This window comes from Trachypithecus francoisi, unplaced genomic scaffold (assembly GCF_009764315.1).
Source record: "Trachypithecus francoisi isolate TF-2019V2 unplaced genomic scaffold, Tfra_2.0 Lachesis_group15, whole genome shotgun sequence".
In the NCBI taxonomy this organism is placed as follows: domain Eukaryota; kingdom Metazoa; phylum Chordata; class Mammalia; order Primates; family Cercopithecidae; genus Trachypithecus; species Trachypithecus francoisi.
This window is the reverse complement of record NW_022681460.1, coordinates 94,332,806-94,353,279: the sequence shown is the minus strand read 5'-3', so window position 1 is coordinate 94,353,279 and position 20,474 is coordinate 94,332,806. Positions and strand designations below refer to the sequence as shown.

Genomic DNA, 20,474 nt, shown 5'->3' with positions numbered 1-20,474 from the left:
TCCCTTATGTCTTTCATATTTCCACTAATAAAACCATTGTTCTCAAGGTCACCCGGGCTTAACACTCAATAAACCCATTTATTAAATCTTTCCTCCCTGTCACCCTATAGCCCAAATCCCCATATAGTCACAAAACACCAAGTCATTTATGTATTTTCTCTTTACAAATTTCCTACCACCTACCCTATAATTTTTCATGACTAATTAAAGTAGTTTTCCTCACACTTACTCAATTTCATACCTGAAATAGTACTACTGGCAACCAAATTATTTTTCTCTTAGCTTCTTGACCATCCTATAAAATAATTTACCAAAGTCCCCACGAGGTTCATAGGTATTTATGCCTATGAGATCATTTGAAGTCACTGACAGTTCTTCTCAATTTGTTTTTCGTCATTATTTCCAAAATCTATTGCAATAAAGCTTTCTAAGTAACTATAAACATGTCTTAAACATTCAGCTTTTTATAATATTCCTCCTGTTTATAAAATTCATTCTCTTTCTTACTGACTCGATTCCTATTTATCTTTCAAGGTATAGTTTCAATTCCTCCTCCTCAACAAAATGTCTCCGATCGTCCACCCTGACATGATCCCTACATCTTAAGATACAGCAATTGTCTTTTCTCATTTGTCATGCTACCATTTGAAATTATTTATCAATATTTATCTCTTAGGGTATATTTTGTATATTTTATCTCCCCAACTTAACTGTAGCCTGACTAAAAATAAAGACCATGTCTTATTTCTCCCTTGTGGTCCTCATATTTTGTGCTTAACACAAAATAAAACACTCAAATAATAAAATACTCAAATATTTGTTAAAATGTTTTCATCTGCATGTTTATATTCTGTATAATTTCATATACTTTCTCTTATAACTATCAAATCTCAAATACTCTTGTGATAGCAAGTCATGGACTATGTCAAAGAATTACTACGTAAAAGTAATTCACCAAATATAATGCAGTATGAGAAGCTGGAGAGACAAAGTCACATTCATGGTAACAGATTAACATGTCTTTGGTACCTATATATATATATAATTATATATATTAGATATATATATATATATCTAAGAGATATAATCAAAAGAATCCTAAAACCTGAAAGAAAGTGATAACAACTAGTATATAAGAAGACCGAAGGTACTTCCTTACCCAAAGAAGCTGAAACATAGACTGGAAGCACCAGAGAGTCCTTTTAACACAGAGAGTATAAACATAGGACATTATATCTTATTAGATGATGATAGGAAGAAAGAAGGAAGGAAAGAAGGGAGGCAGGAAGGGAGGGAGGGAGGGACGGGAGAGAGAGAAAAGAAAAGAAAGAGAAAGAGAGAGACTCTTCTCCTGATTCATAAGAGATAACACAATACGAGATATATCTATTTTGAGCTTTTCTTTCTCCCTTTCCTAGATATATACAGCTACAATTATCTAAAACTATAAAGTACAGGTCACACTGAGAACATGTTAACATCAGAAGAAGTATGCATGTACAAAAATTCTGGGTGGTAGATTGGCAGCCTCTGCTCGTTTGGAACGTTGCAAGGAGAAATATATTGTTCTGGATTAGTGGACACTGGAACTTTTTAAAAAAAAATCTCTTAAGTAAAAGAAAGGTTAAGAGAACAATTATAAAAATAAGGAAAACTTTAATCAAATAAAAACGTTTTTGGAATTTACCCATGAAACAACAAAAGTAAAGCAAAAATCAAATTCAGTAAAACTGCTTTCTATCAAGAGACATACTGTACTCTTTGATTAAAATCAAAACCAGACAGAAGGCAACAAACTACAGCTTTGAGTAACATGACAGAAATAGAAAGATATGGAAAGAGAGAGAGAGAGACACAGCTAGGGCTATAGAGAAAAGAAAGAGTAAGAGAAATAAAGCAAAACCGCCAGAAACATGAGGAAAGCTACTAAAAACATGGGGTCTACAAATTCAACTCCAAGCATCTTTTATTCACTATTGAATATTCAAATGGCCTCGTACTAAGAAATGTGAAAAGTCTCTTTATCTTTTCAAATTAATTTAATATTCATTTAAACTCATAGTTAAAACTTAGCTGTCCTGTGATAATTTAATGGGAAAAAAAAGATCATAAAACAATTTATATTTAGGAACATTTAAGGTTATAATTAACTTCTAAACCAGGTGACCTCTTTCACACAAGGCCCTCAGCTTCAGTCCTGAGAGTTGCACACATTTTCAAGCTATTTCTGGGGAATTATTTATCTGCCTTTTAGCATTTAGTGGGAGTATAGAGACTTTAGAGTTTAGAACAACTCTCATCAGAACAAAACTATTCTGATGTTTACCTCCTGCCAATGCCAAACAAATGTGGGCTAAGTTATACCCAAGTATTATAGTTTGGAATATTCTTAATATACACTACTTGCTTCAGGAAAATATCCAAATATATACTACATTTCCTCTGAATACTCAAGTTATGTAAGGACTGTTCAGCTGATTCGTAAAGAAATAACTGATAAAAGTACTGAAGGCCTAGAATTTAGTTTGTTTGTTTTTAAAGAAAAAAGTTGTCTCATAATTTTCTCTACAAAATTCTCTTTGGCTTCTTCTCCTGTTCATTTTAAAAAGAAAAACAACAGCAACAAAAAGAACTACACAGTCTTTTCCAATAAGTGTTTTTAAAAGTTTTTAGTTAAAGGTGAGACAACAGAAAGGGTAGGGGGAGTACAAGCTACATGTACTGTGTATTCCATTTCATGCCCTATGTTAGCCTCTTTTAAAACATCATCTCACGTGTCATATACTACTTATAAGTAACAAAAACAAACCCAGCACCCACTCCCCAACTGCTTTTATCACTGAGATCCTCTATTAGGAGGAAAGTTAGCAGTAAAAATAAGAAAAATAAACTCTTCAGTTTTTCTGGAGAATACCACTTGAAAGTTGAGAATCCATTTCAAGATTTCAGAATGAAGTAAATTATTTAAACATAAAATAACTAAATATCTTTGTCTAAATTCCCAATCTCAAACTCTTTAATTTGCTGAAAACTTTAGATGGTCCCAAAAGCAAGCACAAGAAATTTTTAAAAGTATAAGGCATGGCTTGAAACAGAAAAAAATAGGATATTTATTAGAATGATGACGATCAGTGCAATATTAAAATATTAATGTTTTATAATCTTATAATATTTAAAAATTATTAAATTCAATTACTATGTATCAGGCATTTGAAAGTTCACCTTTCCACTTGAAAGGTTTTTTAACATTACAGTATTTTTGGCTATTTCTAAAATTTCAAAAAAAGAATTTACATTTCCATAATTGCATAAAAAATGCAGTAAAATGCTGATGAATACAAAATACTAAATTATATGTTACATGATTTCCATTATCTTTTGCAAAGATACTATAAATTTCCAATGGAAAATTCAATTATTATTCAAAAAGCAGGAGAAATATTAAAGTATTCTTAAAATGTACTTGATAAAAACCAGTATTTAAGAAATGTATACATAAAACTGTTAATCTAAAGGTACAGTCTACATTTCTTATTTTCCAGCTATAGGTGGAATGGTGAGTTTACTTATCTGTTTTATCAACTTCAGTTTTAACGGTCACATGAAATATTAATTGATCTTAACAATACTTCACATAACTTTCACCATTTCTAGTCAAAAAAGGAGTATTCCACCAGAATTATTCATCCTCTAATAGACCAAAGCACTATATATGACTAGACCCTTCACATGGTGCTCAAAAAATATTTACTAAACTGAACTTGTGATTACTACTACAACTTAACATCAGGGATTAAATTTGTATGCAATCAAGTATCGTGGTATTTTAGTAACTGAAAAACTTATTGATTAGCTACATAGAGCCAAACAGCTATAATTATGGCCAAAACTCAATATTCATGATAGCAAGCAGTGAGAACACAGGCCCTCCCTCGAATTGTTTTTTATTTTCTTAATAGCAATGCTGGATGCTTTATCTTCCATTTGTCCATAAATAAAACAAGCAATGAAAAGAACAAAAGAGTGAAGAGCAAAAAGAATTAGGGCTATTAGATAACTCATAAAAGACAGACAGGAAAAAAATCAAGTTAAAGAGTAAGATGTCAAAAGATCCACTCAGATTTATTACCATTATGAAAACATTTCTTCATGGACATATTACTACCTGAGTATAGGTAAAAGTTAGCTATGCAATAATATTGACAAAAGCTCAAAAAGCCAAACATGACTAGATTTGAGTACAGCCAGAATCAATGGGTTTATGCTCCAAGGGCCCGTATAATAGCTGTGAGAACTCAGTAAATTTGGGCAAAGCACTTCATCTCTATAATGTACAGTTTCTCCATTCCTAAGACCAAGAGTAATAAAATCTATCTTGACCATCTTACAAGGTTTTCATGGGACCCAAAGGAGGTAAAATATGTGGGAGCATTTTGGCAACCATTAAACATCATACAAAAAATTAAAGGTAGTATCTTTATTTTAATGAGATTAAGGGTGGCTCACTTTCTGTTTTTTCAAATGCAGGATACATTTTTTAGCCTTTTGGTTTATGTTTTGCTCACTCTCTGCAATTCTATGAATACTATCCAATTCAACTTATTACATATACTTGTTCTTCTGCCCTCTTTAGAGGTTTTCCTATCTCTTATCCATAAAAAGAACCAGAAAATTATCCTCATCTAATACTCTTATTTAACAATAAACAATTTCTAAGGCAGTAATGTAACCAATCCCTCAGCTAATTTTCAAAAATATACAATATATTATGGTTGACTTCTACTCCTGGTTACATTACTAATTTTTAATGGTCTAAGGGCAAATCACTTAACTCTCAAGGTACTGCAGTTTTTATATCTACTGAAAACGTAGAATATTAGCATGACCAACTTACCTGATAAGGGAAAATTCACCTTTATAACTGAAAAGTTAAAGCAGTATTCAATTATGAGAGAAAAGTTTCCCTCCAAACAGTCTACCAATACAATAATGCCCTTTGGAAATGCAAAACTACTAAAATGAAGCCACTAGTATATGCATAGCCCACATATTTTTTTTTTTTAAGCTATAAAGACAAATTGAGAAATGACTAATTTCCTTATTCAACAGATATTCCAAAAAGGAGCAAATTAGAAACACAAGGATAGAAAAGAAGAAAATATTTTTTAGTAGCATATTTACCGGTGGCTTTTAAAAAAAATCTCAATACAATCACAAAGGAAATCCATCAATCACTAACAAGTGCTCACCAAATAATTAACACTGTTTCCCAGAAATAGAGGGTTTCACAAACCTTATTTCTCACCTAACGTACACTAAGGCACAGCCTTAAAAATAGCTAAAGTTATTTCCCTCACTAAAAAATCTGCTATTATATCTGCTTACTCACGACATAGAAATAACTACTCTGATTCTCAATCAAGCATAGCATCACATCCAATTTTTTTCACAAACCATATTTCACAAATAACTGTTTTATAAAATAATTTATTTGGCAAAATAATTCTGACCACATGTACTAACTGTATTGTTTTATGGTTCATTACTAAAGCTCTCTATAACTGGTTTTTAAAAAAAATTTAAACATGCTGAAATAGTGGAGTTTTTTTTCTTCTGTTCTTTGTTGAAAGGTATCTCTAATATACAGAAAGTAGACATAAAAAAAATGACTACACAAACTACAGTAGTTGAGGAGACCTTTATACTTCATACAGTAAGTGGAAACACTGCTCAGTAAGTTGTATGGGACATATTAAAACACTGTAATTCAAATACTCAGCAAATTATGTTAAAATCTAAGAAACAAAATGTGGAGAGAAAGGGGTATAAACTCAAATATTTAATATACTACCATTTGATTAAAAGCAAGAAATGCCTGATTCTTTGGCTTTAATTTTAAAATCAGTGTACTTGAGTCAAATTCTATTGTGCTAGAAGACTATTAAAGAAGTACAATAATACAATATAAGTATTTATTCATAATTTCTTCATATGGTTTTCCAAATATTTTTTCTTCTCTACATTGTATCTTCATACTTGTGAATTTCCAAAGTTTCACTGCTAAAACTGTATCAGTTCATCACAATATACAGGCACCGTAATATGCACAATTAATTTTCTTTTAAATTCAGCATGTCAATAAACGTGTGGAATAAATCATTCTTTACTGATGGGAATTTAAAGTCAAAATAATGAACCAATTTTTAAATGGATTTCCTTTGTGATATGCAGAGTACCTTTGTCAAAAAGTTCCCAAATCTTTAGCAGGTATAAAATGAAGAGAATGATAATTACCATATTGAAATAAGATCGTATTTTGACTCCTCTTGCCAGATCCCACACTATCACATTCCCATCATGACCAGCAGAAAAGAGAACTCTAGGATCGAATGGGTGTGGTTCAAGAACAAATACCTCATCTTCATGACCCTGGAATATTTTTGAAGTGTCAAGGAATCATAGATATTAAAAAAGAAAGAAAAACAAACATAATGAAATACCAATATGGCACTATTTCTAGAAATGGAGTTTTAAGAAGTATTAAATTGGCAAAACTATTCAAATTTGTCATATATAAATAATAATGAAACTGAGCTAATATCATTATTCAGGGCTTGGTGGATGGATCTTTTCATATTAAAAAAAAACAGCAAATATCTACTATATATTTCCAAGCCAAACCTGTTTAACTGCATTATTATTCAAAGTCACTCACAAAGCAGTTACCCCAGCAAGCAAGAGATTTTAGCTAACATAAAAGACTTTATTCCTCAATGAGAATGTATTATTCTGTAGTCAGCTTCAGTTATATCAAATAAAGATTAGAATTTTTTCTCACCATCAGGACATGAATTAGTTGACCAGTGTAAGAATTCCAAACTTTCAGAGTCATGTTATTAACTGCAGTTATAACTGTATTGTCATGTCGATCCCAAGCTACCATAGTAACCTTCATTTTTGTGATTTTATCTTCTATTCCTTGAAGGTTTTGGCTGAAAGCAAGGAAGTATTTTACACTGACTATTAAAATACTGACACAACAAAAACCAAAACATATAATCTATAATTTGTATTTATATTCACTAACATAATAACTGTCACTTAACAGTAACTGAGAAGTGTGAATCAACATGGAATGAGGGTAAAAATCCCTGCACTGAGTCAGGAAATCCATGATTTCCAGAATTCTAGCACTTCGAAGCCATTAGTAACAGATGATCTTGCATAAATATCACTGCTATAACTCTATCTAGATCCAGGAATTGTGTGCCATGCTGCTCACTCTCCACCTTTTACTGTTGCTGTCATCCCCTGCTGACTGTTCTGCTTTCCATCTGAGATGACTACACACAAATGCAAGTGGAGAAAAACATTAAAAGCAAAATAACAGTTACAACATGCAGTATAATTTATCTTGGCTGAAGAAACCATTGGACATAAAATATTGTCCCTCTGTGACAAATGAAACATAATATGTTCTGGTTTCTGAAAAAAATATTTAGAGTTAAAACTATTATTACAGTACTTTTATCATCCTCTTAAAAAAATTAATTCAGCAAATGTCCTCAAATGTGTCAATGAATCATTTCATAAAAATCTACACTGCTCATCTCCAATTGTACCTCTAGTTATTGCAGAAAAGTAGTAATTTTAACATGATATATAATTTTATAGGCTGAGAGTCACCAACCTGCACTATAATATACTTTAAATAATCAATATCTACAGAATATTTCAAATTTGACCTCTTACCCTGCTGGACGAGTAGCCATATCCAACAAAATGCTCTTCCATTCTCTTCGTTTAAATTGCCAAATACGTGCTGTCCCATCACGGCTCCCACTTACAAACCTATATTAAAAGGAATCAATCCCCCAAAGAGAAATCATACATGCTTTACCAAAATGCACTTTTTCCTGAGATCTCATTTAAGACAGCATTCATCTTTACTTATGCAGCATTCTAGTAACTTCTGAAACTTTATGGGCTTTTTAGAATTTTATATGCAAAAGTTCCAATTTTCATGGCTAGGTCACAAAAATAACATTTGCAAAAGTGATTCAAGGTCACTATGTACTACCCTAGAAATAAAATCGACATTTTCCAAGGAAAAAACAATTATTTTCTTCTCAATATTAAAGAATATGACTTATTCTACTCAAGGTATTAGAAGTAGTTTTATTTCCTTTTATAACAAGAACATGGGAAAATTTATACATCATCAATAAACAGGTCTGCCTCAAATATTATACTGTGACACATTTTCAATCTATACCAAAAGCTTCTCTACATTTTGAAACATATATGGAATATACAGGGTAAATTTAAAAAGCAGTTATTACGAAAAGTGTCCAAGGATACTAACATTATTACAAATAAGATAAAGACATGTGCCTATGCACGTGAAGGCTTTATTCACTTTTAAGTATAACTGGTCAAGATCTTTATTTTAGGTAGGTGATCATTTCCCATACAACTTCAAATAAAATCTGATGACTAAAATTGTCTTTATTTCATAATTTTAAAATTAGAATTAAATTAGACAAATATTTTACCTGTTACTAGTGTTGGAAAACTGGATACTGTCAACTTTGTCCTATATATAAACAAATAAAAAAGTGGGTGCTGAATATAAACTCTTAGACTCACATAAATTATACTCATCTAATTATTTTCACCAATACTTACAGTATGAAACTCCAATTCTGATATTTTCTCTGGCTGACCTGATCCAAAAAAATAAACCCGAATAATATGATCTGTGCTTCCCGTCGCCAGAAACATTCCACCTATGAAGAATAACAGCAATTATTTAGAAGTAAAACATAACTTCAAAATCTCTGAAAATTAGAAAATAAAATGTAAGCAAAATTACAATATATACTGAATTAATATTTTACTCCAAAACCATTCACATTTATCCTAAATATATAATACATCTAACTGGAATTTAAGAAAGAAGTTTATGAATGTATCTTTGACTAGAATGAATTTTTCAGTATTCCCAGAAGTAAAGCTTTGCTCAAAAAATAATTTCACTAAGTGATTATATAACCATACCATAGTAAAATTATCTGTCATCTTCACTAGAAAATATTTCTCTTACAATTCTGCTGAAATTTTTCTCTTGTCTTATTTCCCATGTGTCAAAATCTTATCAAACTTTTAAGGTCAACTCCCTCAGTAACATTTCTTTACAAAGTTTGCAATCAAAGGAGGCTGCTCTCTTTAGAACTCCCCTAGGACTTTGTTTTGTAGCATATTCATTCTATCTTGCATTACAGTTACTTGTATGTGCAGTGTACTCAAGAGTAACACTCTTCCACAGTACTGAAAATAATACTTGTATATAATAAAATATTTAAGTACTTTTGCTAAATGATCTACCCACTAACTCCTTAAAAACATCAATTGTCTTTGAAAAAGGAGTAAAAATTCAGAGTATTCTGGATGCATGTATGATGCCTATATTTGTTTTTTTTTTTTTTTGAGGCGGAGTCTCGCTCTGTCGCCCAGACTGGAGTGCAGTGGCGCAATCTCAGCTCACTGCAAGCTCCGCCTCCCGGGTTCACGCCATTCTCCTGCCTCAGCCTCCCGAGTAGCTGGGACTACAGGCGCCCGCCACCTCGCCCGGCTAGTTTTTTGTGTTTTTAGTAGAGACGGGGTTTCACCATGCTAGCCAGGATGGTCTTGATCTCCTGACCTCGTGATCCGCCCGTCTCGGCCTCCCAAAGTGCTGGGATTACAGGCTTGAGCCACCGCGCCCGGCCTATATTTGTGTGATTACTACACGGAACACTGAATCCATGGCAGTGGCACTGGACATCTAGAAATTAGAAAATGAACATGTTTGGAATATTAGTATGGCAAAAACAGACTCACTTCACCAGTTTGCTATCCCTTATCTCAGGTAATATTCCTATCCACAATTATAAAATAAGCAGAAAAAGTAAAACTGAAAATAAAGGTAGGAGGAACAGGTATTAGACACAATTTTGATCTACTCATGTTTCATTTAATTTTCTTGTCAATTTACTACAAATAACCAGGTTTTTTTAAATAACTTGTTTAAAAACACCCTAACATCCATTCAAAATGCTGCTGCATAAACACAAATCTGAATTGGAATCTTAGCACTGCTATACAATCATTTTTTAAAGTGCAAATAAGAACAATATGCAGCGAATGAATTGATAAAGATGTACAAATACGAATCAAATGTATTTTACTTAACTACAGAATACCTTCAAAATCCATGAAAACATAAACCTGATTTAAAATTAAAATACTGTTTTTACAATGAAACAAGTATTTAAACATTCATTCTTTAACAGGGTCGATTTTAAAACTATTTATTCTCTCCTACTAGAACATTATAGTCTTCTTAATGATTCTATAAACTAAACTCTTGCATAACTGAAATACTTCTAAGCTAGTTTATATGATTCTTGGTTACTCACTACCTCTGGCATATGTATAAGAACATGATTTATAATACAACAGTAAATATTTTCCTAAATATTATGCGCTCCACTAGAAGGTTTCTAAATGAACAACTTTAAGTGGAAAATTAGAATGGGGGAAACTTACCAGCACTAAAAGAAGAACAGATCATTTGAACTCCAGGCCGAGGGCGCTCTGTAAATTTTGCAGGTCTTGGGCTGTAATACAAAAAATAAACAATTAAAAATATCCTAAAGGAACCAGTAGCACCAGAAATAATCTGTTTCAAAAAATAATCCCAGAAGGGCAAAATTAAGTAAGAAGCAACAGATGGCTCCCTTCCTAAAAACAACTTAGAAATCATTATGTGTCATAAATCCGCAGATCTTGTAGAAATTCGAGATACAGATTTTGTAGGACCTCCCGATTATACAACAATACGTACATGGAACAATCCCAAAGTCACTGTCACACCAGACATGCAGTTACTAGTTACACTTACTTCTAATCAAATTTAACATGTTCTCAGTTTTTTTATACAGAACAGCAACGTACAAACATGTAAGGAACAAAGCTATTCACAAACCTGAATACAGTAGCAAAATAGGTGCTGTCTGTGCCTTATGTATATCATCAATAACTAAACTTTTTCAGTATTTTACATTTTTAATTAAACTTCTCCCTTCTTTGACCTACTAATGTGATAAAACATGTCCTTTAGGACCCCAGAAAGTAGGAATATTACATTTATCCTAGTGAAAATCTGAAGATAATGTGACTCTTACATCAACTATAATGAATGCTCATTCAAAATAGCAGTCTACAGAAAATAGGTTACACTCAACTGTATTTATATGAATTACATAACTGTATTACAGATTACGTTTTATATCAATACTATTGATATTAAATGTTTAATGTTACAGTCAACCAATTAGAGAAAATGAAGATTTTTATCATAATACCAGCTCTAATACATTTAACAATGTGTATGTAATGTTCCAATATACTGATTATATTTGAAGCCCTACTTACTGTACATTTTGGCATAGTTCTTCTACACCATTTGAGGAAATGCAAAAATAATTAGAGCCTTAAACGTATATAACTTTCAGAATCCATAACAAATTTAGAGCAGTTTTAGTTTTGTGATCATTTACTGGAAAAAAGTATATACATGAAACATTTCTGAGCTATAGGTTGGTGCAAAAATAACTGCAATTTTTGCCATGTTTAAAAAAGTTTTTTACCATTAAAATAATGGCAAAAACTACAATTATTTTTGTACCAATCTAATACATATTCTGAGCAATGAGAATTACCTTTTTTTACTGACACAGAATGCAACAAAATGTTAAGAATTTAAAAGGTAAGTTTGTAAATAGTTTTACATTAGTATTTACAACAAATTCTATTAATATTCACAGGCTCTAATATAACAGCTGAGCAAAACAAATATCATTTAGAGAGACAGATATTAGAATATTCTTAAAACCTAAACGTTTATTCAGAGCAAAATTAATTGTAATTTAAGTAAATTAATCTGAATTATGAAGACAACTAAATACATTGCTTTCATTACTATCTTAAGGATTGTAGCTCTAGATTTTTGTTAATTTTTGGTACATCTGCTCACATAAGCTCCAAGCAACCATTTACCTGAAACTCATTACAAAAAAATGCAAATAGTCTTAGAGAGTACCATTTTTTAAAAGACTTTTATTTTAGAAAGGAAATCAGTATATGGAAGAGATATCTGCACTCCCATGTTTGTTGTAACACTGTTCACAATAGCGAAGATTTGTGGTTTTTTTTTTTTGTTAGACAGAGTCTCACTCTGTGGCCCAGGCTGGAGTGCAGTGGTGCAATCTCAGCTCACTGCAACCTCAGCCTCCCGGGTTCAAGTGATTCTCCTGCCTCAATTTAAAATTTTTTAAGTTAAATTACAGCCAAATGACAAAAGCAATGAAATTATATTTTAAAATATTAAATTAGTGTGACAATGTAATTATGTGTTTAATTTGTTTATTTGTTTAGGTTTAAAGCAAATCAGTAAGTTTAGTTTAATGGAAAATATGCACACATAGACGCTTTGGAACCTGATGGACCACCATTTGAGTCTTTGTCATTGTTAATGTTACTTATTTTTAGACACTTTTTTTAGACACTTCTCTTTACACACTGGTGAATTATTTTGATTAACCAATCAATTTAATAAAGCATTACAAGTTACTTTGTTTTTTATTGGAGACAGAGTCTCATTCTGTCACCCAGGATGAAGTACAGTGACACTATCTCAGCTCACTACAACCTCTGCCTCCCAGGTTCAAGTGATTCTCATGCCTCAGCCTCCCAAGTAGCTGGGATTACAGGTGTGCACCACCATACCGGGCTAATTCTTATATTTTTAGTAGAGACAGGAGTTTTACCATGTTGGCCAGGCTGGTCTCAAACTCCTGACCTCAGGTCATCTGCCCACCTTGGCCTCCCAAAGTGCTGGGATTACAGGCATGAGCCAACACGCCCAGCCATAAGAGCGAAGATTTGGAAGCAACCACAGGGTCCAACAACAGATGAATGGATAAAGAAAACGTGGTACTTATACACAATGGGGTACTATTCAGCCATAAAAAAGAATGAAATCTTGTCATTCGTAACAACACAGATGGAACTGAAGGTTATTATGCTAGGTGAAATAAGGCAGGCACAGAAAGACAAACATCACATGTTCTCACTTATTTTTGGGATCTACAAATCAAAACAGTTGAATTCATGAGATAGTAGAGGATGGCTACTATAGACTGGGAAAGGTAGTGGGAGGAAGAGGAGGGAGGTGTGGATGGTTAATGAGCACAAAACTAATAGAATGAATGAATAAGGCCTAGTATTTGATAGCACAGCAGGTGACTACAATCAACAAGTTATACATTTTTAAATGACTAAAGGAGTATAATTGGATAGTTTGTAACACAAAGGATAAATGCTTGAAGGGATGGATACCCTCTTTAACACCATGTGATTATTATGCATTGCATGTCTGTATCAAAAGATCTCATGTACCCCATAAATATATACACCTATGTACCCACAAAAACTAACATTGAAAAATAAAGATTTTATATTTTTAAAGAGAAAAAACAAGTAAGTGGGTACCCATAATTTGTTTTTAGATGCACTATTTGAGGAAACATTTTTTAAAAGGGCCTTGGGCCGAGTTCAGTTTCTAGGTCTATCACTTATCAAGTGTGTGACCTTAGGCCAAGTTATCATTTCTGTACCTGTCTCCTCATCTGTAAAACAGGAGTAATTAACAGAACCTATCTCAGAGTTGCTGGGAGAATTAAATAAGTGTGATTCATGTAAAGTGCTTAGTACAGTGTCCAATATGCTCAATAAATACTAGTATTTTTATTAGGGTCAACAAGTTCTAGCCAATCCTTCAATGACTAACTGCCATTTAGTTTGGCACAGTGGTTAAAAGGGGTTTCTCATATTATACCTCTAGTAGTATTTAAATCCTGGCTCCAGTACCACCTGCTAACAATGTAACCTGCTGTGCCCCAGTTTTTTCCCTTATCTGCCCCCAGAGATAATAACTGTACCTTTCTCAAAGGGTTATAGGGATTGAGATAACAAATGTGAAATGCTTAGTACTAGCTTGGCGGACTAAGTGCCTAATAATCACCAATAAAAATTCATAATTATCATATTATACACCTATTTTAGGATTCCTAGTCTCTTTACACCTAAGTCTAAATATACTTGGATAGCTTCCTCCTACCCAGAGACCTCTGGGGCTAGCTTATGGGTTCAATTAGCCACTTCGACTACCCATTTAAGAAACAGCATCTTTACTGGTGAGTTGGTAATATACACATACAAGTGAATGTATAAAGATATTTGAGTTCCCAAAGTTGAACTGATTCATTCAACTAATGCAGATGCTGGGTTTCTAAAGTCATTTCTCCCAGCAGATTATACAAAAGCATTATAGATAAATACAGTTTTTGCCTTTATTAATTAAATCCTATGTGACATAAACACAGTAGAAATCTATATCCTGTCAAATTTTTGGCAGTTTTCAACTATGTGTAAATACATAAAGAGAATACGTGTTTCAAGGCTTATATCTAAAGAGGAATGGATTGTTCTTATTTTTATATTTTTAATGAGACAGGATCTTGGCCCTGTCGCCGAGGCTACAGTATAGTGGTGTGATCACAGCTCATTTCAGCCTCCAACTCCTGGGCTCAAGCAAGCCTCTCACCTCAGTCCCCTGAGTAGCTGGAACTGTAAGTGTGCACCACCATGTCTGGTGTTTGTTGTTGTTGTTGTTTGTTTGTTTGTTTGAATTTTTGTAGAGACAAGATCTTGCTCTGTTACTTAGGCTGGTCTCAAAGTTCTGAACTCAAGTGATCCTCCTTCCTTGACCTCCCAAAGTCCTGGAATTACAGGTATGAGCCACCGTGCCCAGCCACATTACTCATTCTTACGCCTGAACTCTGAATTTAAAAATTTTAAGGGACAATTTTAATACCAAATAGGAAAGAATATTACTTATAAACAACCAGAAAAAACTTTAAAGTCCAAAAATAAAAAAAATTGCTAAGCTGTATACAACAGCTCTATGGAACACAATGCAAGTTATTAAAATAAATATAAATATCTATGGTAAAATATTAAGAAAAAAACAAAATTATATATATTTTCCTAATTATATCTATATAAAAACATTCATGGAGAAAAAATACTGTATTAGGGTAGTGGTTTATATGTGATTCTACATAAAGGTTCTGAAAAAAATCACTTATATGGAAAAGCTCACTTCTCAAGCATCCAGAAACATGAAATGTTATTGTACTTAGCAATATAATCCTCAAGAAGCATAAATAAGGTGTGAGTTTAATTCTGTAAAACATTTTCTGTTCCTATCCCAATTTGAACATTGCTAATCACTTTTTCTTCTCTAAAACAATAAGATAGGAAAAGAGAAAGGTATCCCAATCAGGTCCACAAGGAGGTTAAAAATATATACAAGAAAACAACAATGAACAATTAACTATTGCTATTGTCCCCATACATCAGTAAAATATTTCAACTTTTATCTATCGATAAAGACTTTAAATACGAGGGATGCAACTGAAGCGAAGTCAACTTGCTTTGTCCAAAGAACCATGTTTTAAATCACAATCTTTTTTCAAACGAAGTAGTTTTATTATGTTACTCGAGCTACCATGGCCCCCAAGCTGCCATAAAAACCACTCTACAAGAACGTTCATACACATGAAATTAAAGAAGCAGGCATTGCATTACAATCATCTAAACGCTATTGTTTTTAAAATAATAAAGGCATGCATATTTTATTAAATAACTTGGGTTGGCAATTTATACGTAGAAGTCAGAGATAATTATTGAGATATACTTTCTAATCTGAATGACTTTCTACCTCGAGTGGCAGAAATGGTCATTTCAACACTGTGAAATCAACTGCATACACTACTTCCTTGTTCAAAGACTACCCATGGAGCAAATACACTATTTCCTCTCCCCACTACATCCACTTAAAAGATATGGTATAGAGGCCAGGTATGGTGGCTCACGAAACCCCATCTCTACTAAAAATACAAAAAACTTAGCCAGGCGTGGTGGCGGGCGCCTGTAGTCCCACCTACTTGGGAGGCTAAGGCAGGAGAATGGTGTGAACTCGGGAGGCGGAGCTTACAGTGAGCTGAGGCAGTAAGCTGAGACACAGAGCGAGACTCCACCTCAAAAATAAACAAACAAACAAACAAACAAACAAAAGATATGGTATAGAAAGCATCAAAGGGCAGAGAAGTGCCCTAATCCTGGCCTTGCCCATTTTTAAGCATTGTTTTAACTATGGGAAAGTCATTCAATCTTTTCAGTGCCCTTAATCAAAAGATAATACTATCCAACCAACTTGTTTTGATAAATCAAAGTATTAACATGGGAGACTGCACAAAAGCAAAATGCTATTATGGGGAGGGAGGGGAATACATCTATCTACCTTGATGCAGTTTAGTGAAACTTCAGTGATTCTGTCTCCCTTTGTTTTCCTAGATCTAAAATAAAATCTCAAGTTTATAGGTTCAGTAGCATCGATTATTAAAATTATTTTAAAGAACAGCATTAGAAATTCTTAAGATTATGTTCTCAGCATCAAAAGCAACTATTAAAATATGCAGCACATAGAAAGGAGTGGTAATAAAACAGGTAAATTCTGAAGGAAAGAGCTATGATTAGGATAAAGAGAAAAAAAAAAACAACATGTGAACATGAGAAAACTTTATTTGAAACATAGAAAAAGAGGGAGGCATAAAAACAAAACAGGTTAGTAAAGAGCCAAAAGAGGATTTCTATTATTTACTCAAGGAGAAAAAGTAAATGTATTCCCACTGTCGACTACTTCATACTTTCACAAATCCACTCATTAAATTAAACACATTTATTCTATGAAATAAAATAGAAACTGACTTTATTTTAAGGGTTCCAGCATCCCAGAGCCAAAAACAAATAGTGCCATCTGCCCCAGTAGAAGATAGATATCTCTTTGAGCCACTGCACAATGGTGAGAACTGAAAAAGACAATCACAGAAAAAAAATCTTTACAAGAGTGACACAGTACAAATAAAATCTACTTTTTGCCATACAAATAGCAACTAACAGAAACAGTTAGAAAATGGCAAGAATTTACCAAGGTTATGTTACTTAAAGTCCATATATTTATAAAGAAAGCAGTCTTCATTTTAGTTGGCCTTATATACTGGATTATAAAAGTGATTATAAAAGTAACTTCTTAAAATTTAATAACCAAAAGTGACTTCATTAAATTTACTTTACATTGTAACAACAAAAAAAATGTATAGGGATTAAGACAATTACCTGTAGTGATGTAATAGATGCACTATGGCCCTGAAGAACAGCCAAAGGTGCACAGGTTCGAAGACACCAGACTCGGATCATTTTATCACAACTTCCAGCTGCTATCATGGTATTCTCATAGTTTACAGCCATGTCTGATATTTCAGCAGCATGTCCTCTTAAGGTAGCTAATAACCTCCCATCATCTGTTGCCCATATTTTCACAAGACAGTCATCAGAACCCTTAAAGTAAGAATGGATATTAATAGCATTAACCCTATACATTTTAATTCAAAATCTTAACACTAATAAATCATATCTGTTATGTCCACTTCGGAACAAGTATATTTTTAAATACCAAAAAGTGTTAAATATTTGTGTTAGGAATTTTCCTCTACACAAAGCTCTTTATTAAATTAAATCACTGAAAAAGAGCACTTGTGTACTCACCAGCAAATAAGAGAAGTGGGATACTGACGATAATTAATATTTACCTTTGGTTCCCTATCTACTATCAAAGTACCCTCAATGTGGATTTCTGTAAAAGAATTTGAAATTCTGAAGTAAAAAAAAAAAAAAAAAATTATAGTTGCAAAACAAATGCAAGATACAATGGTGACTAATATTATCTATTTTGTTTTGTAATACAAAACTAAAAATAAGCTTGTTTGGGGCTTTTTCTCTCAGGAAGCTAGGAGTTTCCTATCAGTGATCTTCAGCTGAAAACATGACATCATCTATCAGAAAAAAAATTAACCTAATCTGTATGAAGTCAATAAAAATGCATAAATTACTTGTTTACTCTGCCATAGTAGTGTAAGTCCAGAAAGAAATTGTAAAGGATATGGAGTTTCCTATGAATACCTATATTGACAAATGAACATTCCGATTTTATATAGCCAAAATAGAGATAGAACATTTAGACTTTTTTATTATAAACATTTTAAATATATAAGAAAGTTTTAGTGTCGTTAATCCCCATATATCTACTTCCCAGATTCAAAACTTAATTTTTTGCCACATTTTCTAGTCTTTAACACAAGGTTAAAAGAGAAAACACACACTCTTGCAAAATTACTGAATATTTTACAGGATACAGTTTTACTAAGGGTTCATGTTAGAATGCTTAACGACCTTCCAATCTAATTCTTAAAGAAACACCTTCATATCTGACATTAGAAAGAACTCAAAAGGACCTACAGAGGCATATAATTCAGACAACTTTCTGCATCATACTGACAATAAATAAAACATATAAATGTTTCCAAACACTGTATCAACAGAGTATGTTAAATGTTGTATCTTAAATCCGATTCTGCCAATGCTACCTAAAACACCCCCCCAATTAACTATAAAACCAGTTCTTCTGACTGAGTTCTTCATCTACAAAATAAGGAGGCTAAATTGAATGGTCTTTAAAGTTCCCTATACCTTTAAAATTAAGTGATTCATGCATTCATTTATCCCTTTGCCTTGTGATTATGTGACAACCACTAAAGATATAAGAATGAGATATAAAGACACAGTATTCTTGTCCTTGTGAAGACAGAAGAATGTAAATGTAATAATGTACTATATATTATATAGGACATATAAACACTTATATGTCCTAAGTGTTTAACCACTGTTAATCAGCAAAGATTCAAACAAGGAAACAGTCTACTTTTCCTGAGAAGATGGAGAGGTACAGTGTGGAAAGGAACCCAGAAGCGGTGATGCTTGAATAGAGTCTCACGCAAGAAGAGGCAATGTAATGTAACGGCTTAGAGGAGAGCCTCCAGGGTCAAATGTATGACTTTGGACATGTTACATATACTTCTTGTGCCTCAGATTTCTCATCTATGCCTACCTCATAGGATCGTCACAAAACTAAATGAGAGTGAAGAGATAAGACAGTGTCTGACACATGGTTACGGCTTTATCTTCTAACACTACTTTTGCTGCCGACAGTATTCATATTCTTATTACTTTAAAAAGGGCATTCCATAATGTGACTATAAACTATGGTCAAAGGCATGAAAATGTGAAACAATGTGAGTAGTTCATAGAACTGCAAGCAGCCTGCAAGGTTATTTACAGTGTGAGGTGAAGGCATATGGATGAAAAAGTAAGAAAAATTTGTGAAAGGCCTTTTATGGTTTACTAAGAAAAGTCGTGTGTAATGAGGGTCACTGAAGATATCAAACAGTTGAGTATCGGTCATATTTGTGTTTTCTAAAGATCATCCTGGCATCAGTGTGAATTAGGATAGAAAGTAGGAGACCAGTTGAAAGTTGTTAAAAGAGTATGGTCAGGAGAGAATGAGTGGTAACACAAATTATAGCTAAAAAGAATAATCAAAGACATGGTTGTAACAGCTGTTTGGGGAATAAAAGGGATAAGGAACATATCACTGATTATCTGTTGGAAGTGAAGGAAGAGCTGTAGCAGATTATGACTCCCAGAAAGCTGGTCTATACCACCACCTGGCACATGGGAAACACATTAGGGATTTGCTGAGTAAAAAAACGCTTTAGGGCACTCATTCAAATTAAATTCTCTAAATTTCACAAACTGAATCAATGTGTTCACTACATTTGATTATCTTCCCAAAACTGAAGCAATATTTGGTTCTCAACTGCATTCAGCACAGAAAGAATTTTAAGTACACTACAGTAGGTAGACTATATAACAAAAGTAAAATCATGACATCATGTTACCTTCAAATACCAATACAATTCATATCATTCTTATGAATCTTTGAATGTGTTTTACATTTCACTATAAAGGTGCTTCATGTATTCTTCATGTTAACAAATAAAAACACCAGTCTTTTGACCAAAATGTCAGTTTTAATAAAAGGAACAACGGCAATCTGTGACCTAAAATTAACCTCCAGTGACTTTCATCAATTAAAATGTAACAGGAAGTCCCACTATATTCCTACTGGGTTTATCATTTAGTTATCTTACCAATTTAGTATTGCTTGATTAAATTTGCTCTTTTTAGACAAGTGCTGAAACAAACAAAAATGCACATTCTTCCCTCTGAGTGCGTATTATCTCAATTAACCTTTCTTTTCTTCCATCAAATTGCCAGAGAGAAATTTTTGACCATCCTTTCACAAAAATCTCTCTCCATTATCCTCTTCCATGACCCACAGAAGTTTG

The 20,474-nt window shown here is 32.8% G+C and overlaps 1 protein-coding gene across 3 annotated transcripts in view; it reads right to left on the bottom strand.

The window, feature by feature from the left end:
* The window catches only part of PHIP (pleckstrin homology domain interacting protein), a 136,611-nt gene that overhangs the window by 67,128 nt on the left and 49,009 nt on the right, over window positions 1–20,474 (bottom strand). For all 3 annotated transcript variants that reach the window (XM_033235590.1, XM_033235591.1, XM_033235592.1), the window contains 8 exons: window positions 17,347–17,568; window positions 16,939–17,039; window positions 10,591–10,661; window positions 8,689–8,789; window positions 8,556–8,596; window positions 7,753–7,851; window positions 6,839–6,992; window positions 6,295–6,429 (listed from right to left, as the gene is read on the bottom strand). In XM_033235590.1, coding sequence (XP_033091481.1) covers window positions 6,295–6,429; window positions 6,839–6,992; window positions 7,753–7,851; window positions 8,556–8,596; window positions 8,689–8,789; window positions 10,591–10,661; window positions 16,939–17,039; window positions 17,347–17,568 — 924 coding nt within the window. The remainder of the gene's footprint in view (window positions 1–6,294; window positions 6,430–6,838; window positions 6,993–7,752; window positions 7,852–8,555; window positions 8,597–8,688; window positions 8,790–10,590; window positions 10,662–16,938; window positions 17,040–17,346; window positions 17,569–20,474) is intronic.